The sequence below is a fragment of the Solea senegalensis genome, linkage group LG5 (assembly GCF_019176455.1).
Source record: "Solea senegalensis isolate Sse05_10M linkage group LG5, IFAPA_SoseM_1, whole genome shotgun sequence".
In the NCBI taxonomy this organism is placed as follows: domain Eukaryota; kingdom Metazoa; phylum Chordata; class Actinopteri; order Pleuronectiformes; family Soleidae; genus Solea; species Solea senegalensis.
The window spans coordinates 18,959,670-18,976,830 of record NC_058025.1 but is presented as its reverse complement, the minus strand read 5'-3'; the positions used below and the strand labels follow the sequence as shown (position 1 = coordinate 18,976,830).

At 39.9% G+C, this 17,161-nt stretch overlaps 2 protein-coding genes across 2 annotated transcripts; both read right to left on the bottom strand.

Annotated features, from left to right (window-relative positions):
* Positions 1-988: 988 nt before the first annotated feature.
* Positions 989-4,498, bottom strand: LOC122769949 (RING finger protein 225). Its single transcript, XM_044026868.1, has 3 exons — positions 4,256-4,498; positions 2,095-2,810; positions 989-1,829 (listed from the first exon to the last, which is right to left on the bottom strand). Exons 2-3 carry the CDS (start codon positions 2,670-2,672, stop codon positions 1,577-1,579), a joined length of 831 nt encoding a protein of 276 aa, XP_043882803.1. The 5' UTR covers positions 2,673-2,810; positions 4,256-4,498; the 3' UTR covers positions 989-1,576.
* Positions 4,499-10,607: 6,109 nt separating this feature from the next.
* Positions 10,608-15,426, bottom strand: LOC122769161 (actin, non-muscle 6.2). Its single transcript, XM_044025484.1, has 9 exons — positions 15,333-15,426; positions 13,829-13,953; positions 13,624-13,752; positions 12,511-12,621; positions 12,051-12,135; positions 11,803-11,964; positions 11,533-11,724; positions 11,238-11,419; positions 10,608-10,970 (listed from the first exon to the last, which is right to left on the bottom strand). Exons 2-9 carry the CDS (start codon positions 13,949-13,951, stop codon positions 10,827-10,829), a joined length of 1,128 nt encoding a protein of 375 aa, XP_043881419.1. The 5' UTR covers positions 13,952-13,953; positions 15,333-15,426; the 3' UTR covers positions 10,608-10,826.
* Between the last annotated feature and the right edge of the window lie 1,735 nt (positions 15,427-17,161).

Genomic DNA, 17,161 nt, shown 5'->3' with positions numbered 1-17,161 from the left:
GCGGAAGTCAGAAACTTTTTAAATAAATAACTAAAACCTGCTTTGTCGTTATATTTTAAAAATGTAAAAGAAAACTCCTAATTGCCTTCATTTATTCACATTTCTCATAAAGTTTTCACATCGTATGCTTCCCTGACATTAGCCGTTCCCGAGACGCCACATGACCGCGCTTTTGCTGTGCTCGTTCACAGATTTTTCTGAGCTTTTTATGGCCTTTAGGGAGGTTTTACAAATGTGAAATATAAAGATCTATAAAAGCCTGTGTCCATGTCTCGATGTGTCTCTTTTACTATTGTGATCAATGGGAAAATTGGGCCCATGAGTATTTTTTGTTGCAGTACCGGGAGTGGCCACCATGACAAAATTGTCTTCAAGGGGGCGGTGCACTCTACAGTTCTTATAATACATCCATGGTGTACTCCCTTTACTTGGCAAGTATGTACTCAGGTGTACTTCTCAAGTACGTACGTACATCCTTGCATACTTGAGTATTGAGAAAGGGCCTCTATCTTTCACCTTTTCACAATTCATGTACGGTGGTTTCTGCTAGTGTAACAAGTCAGAGTAGCAGCGATGGCTTTTCTCTACCCCCCTCCTTCTCCTGATGTAATGATGCCTGGTTTGGCAGTGTTGTGTCTCTTGGGTTAATCAGAACGAAGGACTTCAAAGTCACAAAATTACACATTTGCACTGCATCTCCTTTATACATGAATAAGACTGTCAAATGGTGAGAAAAAATAAGTAGACATATTCTAAAGCTATTATACACTTGAGCTGATGTTGATTTTATATGGCAAGTAAAGAGGCTGTTCTGTGCATAGGGGATGCTCACAGCACAATCAACTTTGACTCAGTACCTCATTAAGACCATTCAAACGAAACAAAAAAAAACACAAAACTATAATTCAAAAAAGGAATTTATTTAAGTTTAACATATTGATAAGTTACATAAAAATATAAAATTTATTATACAGTAAAACATGTCTGAGCCTTAAAACACAACATAAAACTGGATATTAGTATTGACATAAAATACCCATTTTTCTCCCTTTCTATTTGTAACATAGTCTTTAATGTATGACATTTTGAAAGATATTTTAAGCAGAGAACAAACATGTTTTTTTAGTAAACGTCTGAGCTGAGCCCTAATGTGGGTATACTAGTTCTTTACAGTTTATGTCTGTCAGACTGCAGCATGGCTCCTGTTTCCCAACAGAAAACTGGCTGATGTAAACAACTCTTTCATGACTCAGGATTTAAAACATAACAAACGTTCAGTCCTTTTGTTTAAAGTGCTGCAGTGACAGCGCTACCTGCTGGCAGGTCTATAAGACATGCTGATGGGCCTCAGTCCAGGTCCAAAGTGACAGGAACATTACTTGGCTCTGTTGCCTTGACATGACCTACAGATGTCAGCCTGTTACCACTGGCTGACATCTGAGATGCTGTTCATCAGCAGTTGAGTAGATCTGTTTCTTAACATGGTTCAACTATTTCCCACTTCTGGCAGTACCTGAGCACAGCTGCTGTATTGCTGCAGCAGGTGACTAATTTAGCAGTCAACTGTCACACTCAGTTATTGTGGGTCATTTTCACTTGTGTAGGTGAGCAGAAAGATGACGATGCCAGTCAGGAGCAACATCATCATCACCACGGATGTCAGGAGGAAGGCTCGGCATGCCGGTTGGCCTGTCAGTCTAAAGAGAGCACCCCCCATGCCACCTGCCCCACTGTGGCTCTCGACAGGTGGGCTGGGAAGCCCAACATGCAGAGAAGGGTTTGCAGACCTCTGCGTCCTCTGACTCCAATGCTGGTGACTTCCAGATGACCTGAAGACAATTGAAGAATCCCATCAGACAAATTAACCCATAAAATCTGTGAATGATTAACAAGTAAATGATTAACTCAGAAGTGTGAAAATGTGACAAGGTTCATCAGCACTGACACCGATCTGATCTGAAACAGCGATGTCATTTATTTCAACCAGATCTGGTTGGATTGGATGGGGAAACAATGATTAGATTTTACTTTTAAAAAGTACAAAGTACAACAGTCACAGTAAGAACACACTAATTTTTCCATCAAGGTGCTGACCTTTTGACTTCCAGCTTCCCTTTTTTGCGGAGGAAGCGGATGCTGTAGACCCTCTGCATGGCGGACGGCAGGTATGACAGGACATCGGAGTCTGTGGGTAGCCTGGGCAGACCCAGGGAGGGCAGCGGGGTGAGGCCGCGGCACAGTGGGCACAGGATGTTGCTGGGCTCGGCCGACTTGACGTTGATGCGTGCCAGGCACTCCAGACAAAATGTGTGCTTGCAGTGAAGCATCTTGGGACAGCGGAAGACATTATTGAATTCACTGAAGCAGATGGAGCACTCCAGGTCTGGGCAGGTGTCCTCGAAGAACTGAGGTGGGAGGGGAGATTGGTGGAGTTCTGGTGACGGAATGATGACAGAGACCTGGGAGGAAGTCAGTGTGGTGGTGGGAGCAAGGTGAGGGGTTGAAGGAGAGGAGGTATGACCTGTCAAAATTACTGGAGGACACGGTGAACTGGAGAAGGATGGAGAATGGGTATCATTGTCAAGGCCGAGGTCTGAACAGGGAAGCGAAGCAGCATCATCATCATCATCGCGTGGATGAGAGTCCTGGTCTGTGTCTCCATAAGGATTCATACCTAAAGGGGATGGGAAGTAGCAAGGAGATGAAGTGATGCTCCAAAGATGGAGGGTGCTGCACCTTCAGTAGTGAAGATCGATCGGGATGAAATGATGAAGCTCCTCCTACAACCTCACATGCTGTCCAAGCTCACTCTGCAGAAGAAGAGACATTAGTAATACACTGCAAGGGAACAGAATTCACTCTACTCAGGTGCAAATCAACTTCAAGTGATAGTGTGGCTGGACGGGATAAAGTGACTGATAAATATGTGCATAGTCCTGTTCCTTGGTGTTATCACATAATGCTGCAGTTTTATTTGTCCCATGTGGGATAAAAAAAGGATTCTTATCTTTTATTGTCCACATACTTGTGTCATTGTTTTGCATTTTCGTCTCAAACAAAAACATTGCAACCAACTGAATACCTTTTGCTAACGAACATGTCATACAACATGGAAGAGGACATTCTCTGGTGGTAATGGAAACACAACTGGTCTTGATTTTAAAAAGGTAATAAAAAGGAAAATAATGAAAATGCCCCCCAACACACTGGACCTTTAAGACAAAACTAAAATCTAGTTGGCCAAGTAAAAATGTTGCACAAGACATTGAATTTTCCATTTTAAGAAAGATAAAACAAAATAACCTGATGGATGCGTCATTAAAAGGACAAAATATTCCTGCTCAGGATCACACTTGTTTTTCATTTAAAGTTTGCATGTGTGTTATGATAAGAGGGTCTTGCATCTGACTGACATTATTTGCATTCACATATTATTTATAAAAAGGCAAATGACATGCAAAACAACATGGCTTCCTGTTTCTCTGTGCAACTGTGTGCTTCACTGACATTTCCCGTTGTGACCATGCAATTTGTCAATAGATCAATACAATACCGTCTGTCTGATGTAATATGCAAAGCAGCTGCACCCACACTGCCAAAACATTGCAGTCAACATCAAGTTGGGATACAGTTAGTGACATGTGAGTTGAAGAGCTTTCTACAGATCAAACACCACTGAACACTTCAAGAAAAAGCTAAATAAAAGTAATATTCCTTTATCAAAATGATAAAATGATCAAAAGGAGCAGCCCACCTGGGGATGAAGGTTTGACACAAGATGTTAGCAGTGTGGTGAGTTTGGTTTATTTGTGAAAATGATATCTTATGGGCAAATGTATAAAAAAAAATAAAAACAAAGTGTTACGTTTTAAGCCCTTGAAAAAGTAAATGATGTAAAAAGTCATTAATCTAGGCTAGAGTAAAAAGGTTGTGTTTTTCCACAGCACCTGGAATATTCCAGAGAAATAGGTTTCTAAACCAGTTTTAACATAATAATATGAACGTCTCTTAAATTCAGTAGCTGCCATTCTTTTCAGTGATCCATTACAACAGGCAAGTACAAGACAGGAACCTGTATAACGCTTATTTCATCGTCTCTGCGCAGCATTCATGTAAAATATCCATACCGAATTAAAGTTATGGCTCTCTTGATTTGGAATATGTATGAAATATGTTTCGAGTACTAAAATGTTCGAGTACATAAACAATAAATATAAAAACGCAAATTCTGCGCAACAAGAGCGCATGTTCTTACCATTGAAAACGGTAATTGCTTGATTCTTCACTGTGCGCGATCGTCAACATCCCGGAGCTTAGGTTTACATGCGGTTGTCCGCTGCTTCCTCTTCTTCTTCTTCAGTAAGTCGGTATTTGAGTGAGTGTGTTTGTGAATAAAAACGAGGAAACGGTTCAGTCAAATCACCTGCTGCCCTCCTCAATGACAGTGTATGCAGAGCAACACACCTGAACACACCTGAACACACTGATGCTAATTAGATGAGAGCCAGGTGAGAAGTCGTTCATGGACACGGTTGGCAAGCTACTGCTGATGTCAGCTTCAGTTCATTGGCACCGATTGAGTTGTTTCTATTAGCAATAAGCTCTAAAAGAACAGGATATAAATGAAGGCAGGGAAAACAACTAGACAATGTATTAAGTTACCTCCTACTGGTCAAAGTATCATTTTTAGAATTCTTTTTTTTTCTTTCTTTGTTTTCTTTCCAGTGCCGGCCCAAGCCTTTATGGAGCCCTAAGCAGAATTTGAGTTTGGGCCTCCCTCCCACCAACTCAGAGTATTATTGGTGCAACTGTACTGTATAAATTGCATTAATTATAGTTGTGTTATTTACACCAAACCTGTGTCACTTTTGTTTTTTGTAACCTTGGAGCGGCAGTAAAAAAAAAAACACATAACATTAATGGCGACAGAATGAACCAAGCCAGGGGAAAGAAAGGGAAATAATGTTACAGTTCTTGCCATTTTCATGCGCATATTTAGCAACTTTATAGACCCAGACAATTTATTTTTTATTTTAAAAAGGTGACTAGTGACAAATCTAGGGACTTTCTGTCATAAACCAAAATACTTAATGTGAATGCACAATTCTGAGTCGGACACACACACACACACACACACACAGCACACATAAACAGAGTCACAGACGAGCTGTGGATGTTCAGTGCAGTCGACTTGTGGAACAATAACTGATCTGTTTTGTAAATTCAAGTAAAAATAGGTTTTGTTTTCTCTTCTCTTTATTTTACGACACTTTACTTTTTGACGCTTTTTCATTGACAGTAGTTGGTAACAGTCAAACAATCTCCAAACACAAGACAATGAATGACAGCAGAGAAAGAGCTGGGCGTATGATGTCATTGTTTCCCTAAAGTATTGTATTCGCTGTCTACACAGAAACGTGAGGCCGGCATTTGAGCCATTTTCAAAAAATACAGTTTCAGGTCCCCTAAAATGCCGTCTCCGTGTGGACGGGACGCCTGTCTGGCAAAAAAAAGTATGCATGTTCACCTAAATCCGTTTGCATGTGGACGGCCCCTTAATTACTTAATTATGGGTCGTAATTAAGGGGCAGTGAACTAGAAAACTAGAGCAGATGTACAAATTTGCAATAAATTAGCAACTTTCAACTACAAAATAAAACCAAATAACGTAACACTATTGAGACATAGAAACAACATCAAAACACTCCCTTTTGGAACCCCCCGATCATTAGGGACTTCCATGTAAATCAGTGAGACCACCATTGCTAAGAAATAGTTATCAACAGGTTACATGAACATAATGCTCATGCATCACTTACATCAGACAGGAACAAGAGTCATTGCTAACCTGAACTCAACAGACAATCTTGTTTGTCAGCACACAACCTGATGTAGTTTAAGTCTGTGTTAACCTGTCGCTGCATAACCATGGTCAGTACTTGTTGTACTCACATGCAGTTTAAATATGCACATGGATATTAAATATAAAATTATATTTGGAGCTACACACCTACATTCCAAAATATTACTTTGAACTTGCCTTGACAGGCTCAGGTTGGGATTTCATGCTTAAATCTGAGTTAATGGATACAGTTTTCTTGGGTTCAGGGAAAAACCATTTGGCTGATTTAGTTACATATCATCTTGTTCTTCTTTGCCAAGATTTGCCATCAATGATTGATTTGTATTCTGAATGCAACCCTGAACTGTAGGTCAAACTGCCAAACTGGTATGAACACCAACATGTTACCACACCTTTGGTGCCAGTGGGAGAAGAAAGAGAAAGTGCTTTATCACTGCAAATACAGTGTGAATCAACACATTCATGGTGCAATTGCAGTTAATTCAACTGAAAATCTGTTTTTTTAATTAATTAAGTAGATCACATGGACTTTAAATAGAGTCAGTGAACCTATTTGTTATTTTTCAGGTTTTTTGGTGGAACTCAGTTAAATTAAACTCCTCCAGTCAAGTGGCATCATGGCAACTGCACCACCAGGTGAGTCCAGCCTTACATCACAGATACAGGTTTTTGTTTCTTGTGTTATTTTGGTCCACATGCCAAATGGCTGTTGGCCACTTGTGTGTGACTATCACCCTCTGGTGGTTGCAGAGGATTACTGCTGTAAGGAGATTCAGATATTGTATGTCTGTTTTCATTTTCATTTTCATTCTGTCCCCCACCTCTCCTCTGTCTCCCCATTTTCCTTTCACCCCAACCGGTCGAGGCAGATGACTGCACATCTTTGAGTCTGGTTCTGTCAGAGATCTCCACTGATGCCTCCATGTTGATTATGTACAGTGCCTTGAGATAATGTATGTTATGATTTGGCGCTATACAAATACAATTGAATCGAATTGAATTGAATTATTTCACACAAACTGCCAGTGGTTACAGCCATTTCCCCCATTTTAGCCTCACTCCACTTCAGGATAGATTTTTAAATGATTTTATTTGTTTTTAAATCCCTGAATGGCCTAGCCCCGCCCTACCTCTCTGAGCTTCTTCACCCATATTCATGCGCTCGCTTGCTCTCTCAGGTCAGCTTATCAGCTGCTCCTGATTGTGCCTAAAATAAAGCGGGACCTCCGAGGGGATCACGCCTTCACTGTCGCAGCTCCAAAACTTTGGAATGATCTGCCTCTGCACATAAGACAGGCCTCGTCTTTGTCTGTTTTTAAAACCCTCCTTAAAACCCACCTTTTCTCTTTGGCCTTTGACACTTCATAAGACGTTGATTTTAATTTATTTTATTTATTTGAATTTGAATTTGATTTAATTGTTTGTTTTTTTTAATGTTTTTTTATTTATTGTAAGCCGTTTATGTCTTTTATTTATTCTGTACAGCACTTTGGTCCGCTGTGGTTTGTTTAAAGTGCTTAACAAATAAAGTTGGATTGGATTGGATTGGATACAGAACTGTAGCACTGATTCAGCAAAATACTGGGATTTGACACATGATGTGGAGGGTCCTGGATGTCTTGATGTGTGAGATGGTTCTGCTGAACAGCTCTTCATCTCTGGATCTCTTCTTGAAGTACTTGTCCTTATGTCCTTAGAGTAGGGGGCCTTCATTGAATAGAGGCGCGGAAATCAGCTGGCAGTCTTGTGACAGTGGCAGTGACAGGAAGAGAGAAATACAAGGATTGAGAAGATGAGAGAGAGAAAAGCGGGCTTTTAATTCAAATGGACATTTATGTTCGCAAACACACTGCAACGACCAAGAACACATACAGGAGGAGAAACGAGCTGCATATTCATGAACGTGAATTTTGTGTGTGTTTTCTATCCTGCGTGTGTTTTGGGGTTTGTGTTTGTGTGTGTTTTTGTTGTTGTTTTTCAATCTGCAGCGTTAGTGAACATGCAGCTCGTTCCTCCGTCGTTGTGCATTTGCCCCTGTCGGCCACCGTATGAAGCCGCTTTGTCTTATCTGCTCTGAGACGGTGGGCAGTGGTTAAAAGTGGGAATGTGAAACGCCACTACGAAACCAAGCCTAAAAATACATTTGATAAAAGTTACCCACTAAATTCGGCAGTTAGGCTCCAAAAATAAGTGAATCTTAAAGCCAAATATGATCGGTCAAAAATAATTTTAACACATTCATTTACTGGCCAGCAACATGCTAATAAAGTTGTGCACACATATAGTTGATTTTTAACTTATTATTATTATTATTCTTGTTGTTATGAAAGTACTTATTATTTATAGTTCTCAGTTGACTGTCCAATTTACCTTCCTTTTACTTACGTTATCTATTTTTCCTTATTTGTTTTATCTATTATTTATTATTGTATATAGTCCTCCAAAGTTGCACTGAAAATAAATATTGGTTAAATGGCATTGAATTACAGCTTTCTTCATTTGATTTGGTTTGAGTCCTTGACTTCACACAGTGCATGTATTGATACAATGACAATGCTACTTCAATAAAATAATTGTAATCCATCCATCCATTATCTGCCGCTTAATCCTCGCGGGGGGTAAATGAATGAATTAAATTTAATTGACTAACCCTGGTATAAAGGATGTAATAGCTCTGTTGGCCTGGCTTATGGTATGACTCCTAGATTTGATATTTGTTGTGGAATAAGACAAGGATGTCCACGTAGCCCCTTTTTATTCATTCTTGTCACACAAGTAATTGTGGTACAAAAAGATTTGTTCCAAGTTATTGTGGTCTTAAACAGAGAGTTTAAATTAGCCCAGCTGGCTGATGACATATTTCTATCAAACAAGAATGAGGTTATCAAAGCTGTCAGATGTATTGATGATTTCACTAAGGTGAAGTCAGTGTTATTGCCACTAAAGGCATGTGAACTAAATGGTATTCCTTTGGGAAATACAATCACTTTGATCCAATAGTGGAGCAAAAAAATATATGTGGTTGATGAGGGATCTATCATTGAATGCTTGCTTATACATTGCACTAGCACTTTATAGTTTGGCTTACTTGAAGCTCTTACTTACTTCAAGCACGTTGTTCCCAAATTTTTAAATGCGCTTATTGTTAGTCGCTTTGGATAAAAATGTCTGCTAAATGACATGTAATGTAATGTAATGAATGGGAGTTTTACTTTCTAAAGCTGAGGGGATATCACAAGCTGTTTATGTGTCATTATCACTGGGAATGCCTACTGAAATATACAAGAAACATGTTACACAATTTCATCTGGAGGAACAAATGCCATTACTGAAAGAAAGACATTCTATGCAACACTAGAAGAAATGGTAGTCTGGAAGTACATCATTTCAAATGTTTATCACTTTCAAAGTTAAATGGTTAATATTTGGAACACTTTACCTAAATCCATATTTAATAAAATTGGAGGTCTTGAATTTCTGTTAAAATATGACTATAAAATTGAAGTTACCTGTGAGATTAGCAAACTTCCATAAGCAACCTCTGCTGGCATGGGAAATGCTATACAAGCATAATGTTTCACCAAATAACTTCTACACATGGAATAACAGGAGTATTCAATAAAAAAAAGGATTGGGTAGAAGAGGGTATTAGAAGGCTGATCAACTGCTAACCTATGGCAAGTTTCATTCTAAATGTAATGTAATAAAATTGATGATCTCATCATAAATGAAACAATTCCTAATTTATTTTATCATTATACACATTCTAAAATGTTCTGGATGTTCAAAACTATTTTCAGGAAAACTGGTCATATTATTCAGCTGAAAGAAAGACATTTTGCTGACAATGAGAGATTTTCTCTGTAGAACTTTATTTTTAGGAAAATTCCACATTAATAAAAAAGGAATGACTGGAAGGACTAAAAAATAAGCTTTGACAACTGATGCAATTGAATACTTTTGTACAGCGTGGCAACACTTGATTTGTTTGCTTGTAAAATTATTTTTGCATGTATCCGTTCTGTATATTTTGTGAACTTTCATAAAATGCTGACGTGGAAACTAAAAGGGATTGTTTGTCACATCTCCCGTCCATAAAACAGTCAAATTGTTAGGTTGGTACGAAAGGTTGCCCTTCATTACTATAAATTACACCAAATTCAGACCTCGCTTTACATGTTCGTGTCTTCTCAGCCTGGCTTGGCAAACATGCAAAACATTATGCCAGAAAGTGATGACACTTTCTTTCAGTACACAGGTTTTTTTTTCCCTGTGCAACAGCGTCCCGGTGTGGTATGGTAACATCTCTGCAAACAAAATAAACTGCCCTGTGAACTTCACCGCCCAGAAATCAGGTATCTCAAAAGAAACAGTTTTAGCTCCTGCCCTCAGGCAGATGTTAGTGGCCCATTAGAATCCTTACTGGAATGTTGAACAGGTTTTTGTTGTCACCATACTGAACTCTAAAGTGAAACTTTTGTTTTAATACAAGTTTGCAATTAAGGTCGTGTACAATATAGAAATATTGAATTTGCAGGGAACCCGGATAACTGAGTTCTAATTTCCCTTGATTACAGAGACCTTTGGAGACAATTATAACTGAATTCAGTTCGAATTATAAGATATCACCATATGAGCCCATTAGCCATTTGTTTCCCTCACAACTGGACATGCGGTCTGTCATCAGAAGAAGTATAAAATGCAAGTACAGTAAATCCCATTAAATCTAACAAACACCAGAAGCTGTAAACAATCATATCTTGGCATTTTATTGTTGAGGTCACAGTGACAGGGTCAGATAGAGCAGAGTAGTGCCTTTAACAACCAAGCTGAAACACCTAATCAGTTGCTGGATATTCTCAATAGCATTTTACTTTTTGTCCATTCGTGCAAGATTGGGAGACATTTCCAGGGAGATGAATACTTGAACAGCGTGTTAAACTTGAGCCAACGCCCCATACATCTAGAAGCACTTGCGGTGGACGATGGAGGGGCCGGACTCGTCATATTCCTGTTTGCTGATCCACATCTGCTGGAAGGTGGAGAGGGAGGCCAGGATAGACCCGCCGATCCAGACAGAGTACTTTCTCTCTGGGGGAGCAATGATCTGATGGCAAGGGAGGGGGAAAAAATAAATAAATTAAAAATGGTGCACATTTTATGTTCGATACAGCTGCAACTCATTTAAAAAACACGGAAAACGAAACTGCCAGTCCACATCAAGCTTCCAAGACTCACAGCTGAAAGAACTCCTCCCATGTTTGTACAAGGAATCATGGGACTGTGCCCATCAGCACACTTGAGTGGCACACACTGAACATTCCCATGTCTTGTATGGAAATGGGGAAAAGTCAAACACTAATCAAAAACATACCTTGATTTTCATGGTGGGTGGTGCCAGGGCACTGATCTCCTTCTGCATACGGTCAGCAATGCCAGGGAACATGGTCGTACCACCGGACAGCACAGTGTTGGCATACAGGTCCTTACGGATGTCCACGTCACACTTCATGATGCTGTTGTAGGTCGTCTCATGAACGCCAGCCGACTCCATCCCTGGACAGACAAACATGTTTAAATGTCTGGTGAAAACGTAACTGTGATACTCACAAGTTCAATCACCCATCACAAAATGTCTTTAGCGATCTAAAATGTGCTAATTTACAAACCAATGAATGATGGCTGGAAGAGCGTCTCAGGGCAGCGGAATCGCTCATTGCCGATTGTGATGACCTGTCCGTCTGGGAGCTCGTAGCTTTTCTCAAGGGAGGAGGAGGAAGCTGCGGTCTGCATCTCCTGCTCAAAGTCCAGAGCCACATAGCTGAGCTTCTCCTTGATGTCACGCACAATCTCACGCTCAGCTGGAGTTCAGAAAAAAAGCTTGTTGTTAGAAAACACACAAATCTGAAGTCATAATAAAGGTTGTAAAGCAGCAATACCAGTGGTAGTGAAGCTGTAGCCACGCTCGGTGAGGATCTTCATCATGTAGTCAGTCAGATCCCTGCCAGCCAAGTCCAGACGAATGATGGCATGAGGCAGAGCATAGCCCTCATAGATGGGCACAGTATGGCTGACACCATCACCAGAGTCCATCACAATACCTATAAGACAAGAGGAAAAAAAAAAAAATGACAAAAAGGAAAACCAAGAGTTTGAGAAATGTTTGCATCTCTGGATGATTTCTCACCTGTGGTACGACCAGAAGCATACAGAGACAGAACAGCCTGGATGGCCACATACATGGCAGGACAGTTGAAGGTCTCGAACATGATCTAAAACAAATACAAGTCACTTGTCATTGATGTTCCAAAAAGACCAAACTAAACCAAGCTATCCAGGTGTTCATGATGCACTTATCCTGAATGGTCACAGTAGATATGCCTGCCAATCCTTCCATGTGTATGAATGGAATTAGTCATGTTCATTACAGTATCATGAGCTACACAAGCTGGACTTTCCTCATACATTGATGGAAAAATCTGAATTTCCACAATGTCTTTTCCTCAGATCCAATAACCAAGTTTAAGAAAATGGACAAAAACGTCTCTGGTGCAGAAAAGCAATTAACTCCATTTAAAAACATGTTTCACTGCATTTGTTTCAGTGACGATGCAGCTGTCAATCTCAAGCGATCAGTCACTGCTCACCTGAGTCATCTTCTCTCTGTTGGCTTTGGGGTTAAGTGGAGCCTCAGTCAGCAGCACAGGATGCTCCTCAGGAGCAACTCTGAGCTCGTTGTAGAAGGTGTGATGCCAGATCTGTGGGATAGGAAGTCTGTTTAGAGAACAGCAGCAATGTTCACATAACAAGCATTTATCTGCCCATTAATTCAATGTCAACACTTTGGGTTACATTTTGTTTATGCATGATTCAGTAGTAGACATACAACAGGCTTGGATAAGTTGAAAAGTAGCTGATGTAAATAAGCAACAAGTAATGTGGAAACTCCAGTTACAAGATTTAAAGCCCACAGACCGGAAGCTCCTATTAACGCTGCGTTTGTGTGTGTATCTGCGTCATTACCTCGTTTATGAAACCCTAAAGTTTCAGAACAAACAGTTGCTGAGAAAATAGTGTTGTATTGTTTTCCTGGGCTCTGCAAAGCGGATCGGCACTTCCTTAATTTGATGTCGTCATCAAAAATCCTCACCACCGTAGCACCTCCTGGTGCAGCACTAGTCACTAGTACATCCGGTTGCGTACATTCAACCGCAGAAGAAGAAAAACTACTCTCGTTGTAGCTGCTGAGATGCAGAGCATCCACCGTGCCAGAGGGGGCGCTGTGTATCTGAGAGCTGGCCTATCTATTACGTCACTTCCAGGTACCTGGCCAATCACAGGACAGTGGGAAAGCTCTCGTTGGCTGGCCAATCACAACACAGTCCACATTCTAGGGATGTGGTCTGAAACAGCGCGGCTGACGAGAGCCTCAGTGAGGAGATATTTTGATCGGCTCGTTTTCAGCGATTAGGAGGTTTTGATCATGAAAACAATTTAATATATGTAAGTAGACCTCCATAACTAACATATGTGTGATACAAGCATTCTATGTCACCTTTAAGGGTATTTTGTCAGGCAGCACATTCTGGGTGTCCTGACCAATGCTCAGGTGTTAGATAAACTAGAAAAAGGCTTCCTTGTGGGTCACTCATTTGAAATCTCAAAGTGCTTCCTGATCTCATTTCAATCAGTTCCTGTGGTGATTCTCAGATATGAGAAGACAAGCTCTCCCCTGAAGAGCATCACAGCCATGTCCTCACCTTCTCCATGTCGTCCCAGTTTGTGACAATGCCATGCTCAATGGGGTACTTCAGGGTCAGGATGCCTCTCTTGCTCTGGGCCTCATCTCCCACGTAGCTGTCCTTCTGTCCCATTCCCACCATCACACCCTGCAAACACAGACAACTTTACTGCATCTGTACAGACGGTTTTACAAGTGCACAGACGGGTGCTTCAGGTTGTTACCTGGTGTCTAGGACGACCGACAATGGATGGGAACACAGCACGGGGGGCATCATCACCGGCAAATCCAGCCTTGCACATGCCGGAGCCATTGTCAACAACCAGGGCAGCGACGTCGTCTTCCATTTCTAGGGGTAATTTAAGAAAGAATAAAAAAAAAAAATAACTTAATGCACACAGGTTTGACAGAAAAATGTTAAGTAGTTTAATATTGTAAATTTGACACATTTAGACTGTTCAAAAAAAAAAAAAGTAATTAACAGTCAAAATAGTGATTCATCATAATTTTACTATACTATTATTAATCTTAAACTTAGTCTTTTTAGGAATCAGAAAATACACCACAACAAATCACAATGTTGAGAATCTCCATCATCAGGAGATCAATAAGTTATCACTTCCCTAGATATGAGGTTCTAAAGCATTTTAGAATATGAAGAGTCAGGAGGACAAGGACAAACTTGACATTCAAATCTTCACATCACACTTAAAGTGTATGACACAACACATCCTCTAGTTGCATAATCTTTTTTTTTAAAAAATAAAAAAAATAAATCACTGAACCAATTCCACATCATTTTAATCATCTCCCTCCAGCCAACAAGTCTAATCAACTGCCTCAAGTCATTGTCAAAAACCTGTTTAGTCAGGACACGTCAAGACTCTTTATGATGCAACAGGAACGAAGACTTCACTTTCAACTGCATCCGCATTACAAGGCTCATACACTATCCATACAATCAAAACTCAAGAACTTTCCGGGCCAAGGACCCAACCCAAAGAAACAAGGCCAGTTACTCTAACCGGATGACACTCGGATCACACCAAGGCTGTAATACCAATATAAAAAAAACACAAAAAAAAAAAAACACAACACCCATTCACCCAATATGATATACGCACAGTTAAAGGCTTTTTGTCAATTTCCTCCACTTACAAACTTTGTTATAAAAGCAGAAATATTTTATTCCGTCCTATGAAACTGTTCAACTTTCAGCCCCAGGTGTGTTCAATTATGAGGGAGTCAAGAGCCAGTATTTTGTAGAGCATAACTCACTTCCGGTTATCCAAAAATTATAGCAGTTTATACCATCAGGATTTTCCACACTTGATTAACACAACAGTAACTCAGCTGTAGTCAGATATGTTAGAAAGAAAAGTCAGTTTTGTTGGGTTGTTTTTTTTGGGGGGGGGTTACTATAAAAACAAAGTCCTAATTTTCACTGGAACTTAAAACTCTTGTTAAAGAGTTTTGACAGAGTTAAAGTTAAAAGAAGACAAATAAGTAAATATTTTCATGTGTGCTGCACAGGCAGTCAGTTTCTCTGCTTCTTCTTCTTCTTCTTCTTCTTCCCCCCTCACACCCAACCTGACACTGTATTTCCCTGGAACTTTCCTCATTTCAGAAAGTAAAATAGGATGGTGGTTCAAAGTACAGCACAGATTAAAAAAAAACATCCGGTATAAACAAGGAGAGCAGCTCGCAGCAGCAGCGTCGTCTTCTTACCTGTGCAGGTGAGTCTTAGGTGTGTCTGTGGGTGAAGTCTCGCGGGTGATCCACTGCCCCAGCTGTGTTAGGTGTATGCGGCGTCACTATCTCAACAGCAGCCTGTTTTATCCGCAGTCGCAGGGCCAGAGCGTTGTCCTTAAAAGGTAACGTTCAGTCAGCTGATGCCCTGATTGGTCCAGGTGAGCATGTTCGCCAGTTTGTGCCCTGATTGGCTGAAGAAAACACCCCGCGGGTTTTTCTTTTTTCCTGGAATCGCAGAGTTTCCGCTTGAGCAGGAGGAGGGCTCTGATTGGCCCTTCAAACCGGAAGCCCTCCGTGAAAAAGAAGAAAAAGAGTTTCACGCCAATTATGCAAATTATCTGCAGGCAGTTGAAGACGAAGGAGCGGAAAAACCGGAAAGTGAAGTGGATCAGTGGAGAACTGGTTCTTCACGTGACTGCTGCAGAGCTGCAAACCTGCAGAGCTCAAGTGATTAGTGTTTCACAATCGCATTTAATGTGTTTAATGAAACCGAGGTTTTGTTTTCCAACATCTCTGTCTGTGAGCAGCATTCATTAAATAATATTATTAAATAATTATGGACTTCGATGTGTATTGGTGCTGCATCCTGTTGACATAAAGTTACCTCTCTAGACATTTTTTTGTTGCATTTGCTACCACTGCTGAAATAAACATACATGCAATTACTGTGTAGAGCTGCCAACAGCAGAACCCTTTCTCACTAAACTGTGATTGGTATTACAAGCTGTGTAAACTTTTAATCGGTAGACGGGACATTCACTACTGATATCTGTGACGTCTTTCTTACTAGTCCAAACTACAGTTACAGATATTTGTAATTTGGTTTTTACTAGTCAGAATAATGTCACTTTTGCCATTCATGTATAGGGTTTATAGGTATTCGCAAAAGAATTGTAGATATCTCTAATTCCAGTTTCAGCTATTATGTCATTATGACAAGTCATAATTCAAGTCCAAGATGTCTTTAATTATCTTCATTTGAAGATGTCGACATTGTCCTTTTTAGACGTCAGATAGTTAGAATGACATTGTCGATATCTGCTTTCTGGAATTGTAGATATCTATAAGGACAAACCCCATACACATGAATGGGACAAGCGATAATAGTCACAATGAATTTATGACACAATGATGTCACGGTTGTCTGACGCCCAATGCCTTGATGTGCTGTATGTTATGAATGAGTGTTGGAGAACATGTGATTGTCTGTGGGAAGCTCCAGATGAATTGTCCTTCTGAGACCAGTGACGTTTCTGAATCTGAGCGATCTCTGTAATGTTGACTCTAGATCAGAGCTGGGCACTTTACGGCCCGCGGGCCACATACGGCACTTTGGGCATCCCTACTACGACCCGCAGTATGTCAGTCATAAACACAAATAGACAAGTATTTATGCTGCAAATGCAATACACCTGTGTTGCTTTCATTTTGAAAAGATAGATTTAGATTTAGATTTAGATTGAACATTTAGGTGTAAGATTTAGATTTAGATTGAACTATTTAATACATTTCTAAGTTAACAAATATTGTTGTAAATATGCTAAAAAGTGACTTTAAAAAATTCACACCACTTTTTAAAACATTGTTTGAAGCTAAATGTGACAAAATGTTATACTATACTATACAGTAGTATAGTATAATAGTATTCATTATATAGTGTAGCAATTTGATATTTCCAATAGAGTCAATTAGTTATAATTGAATAAAATCGTATTGTCCTTAATGTTGTTTATTGTGTGTTTGTATGCTGCCTAATTTACACCAAAACAATACAATTTACTGTTTTTTTATGAAGAGATAAAATA

Bases quoted from the DNA above. Each gene is read 5' to 3' on its own strand.
- LOC122769949 (XM_044026868.1), bottom strand. From the start codon at position 2,672: ATGAATCCTTATGGAGACACAGACCAGGACTCTCATCCACGCGATGAT. The intron at 1,830-2,094 runs GTCAGCACCTTG...AATTGTCTTCAG, and splicing joins GGGAAGCTGGAAGTCAAAAG to GTCATCTGGAAGTCACCAGC.
- LOC122769161 (XM_044025484.1), bottom strand. From the start codon at position 13,951: ATGGAAGACGACGTCGCTGCCCTGGTTGTTGACAATGGCTCCGGCATG. The intron at 11,965-12,050 runs GTGAGAAATCAT...CTTGTCTTATAG, and splicing joins TGCTTCTGGTCGTACCACAG to GTATTGTGATGGACTCTGGT. The intron at 11,420-11,532 runs GTTTGTAAATTA...TTGTCTGTCCAG, and splicing joins CTTCCAGCCATCATTCATTG to GGATGGAGTCGGCTGGCGTT.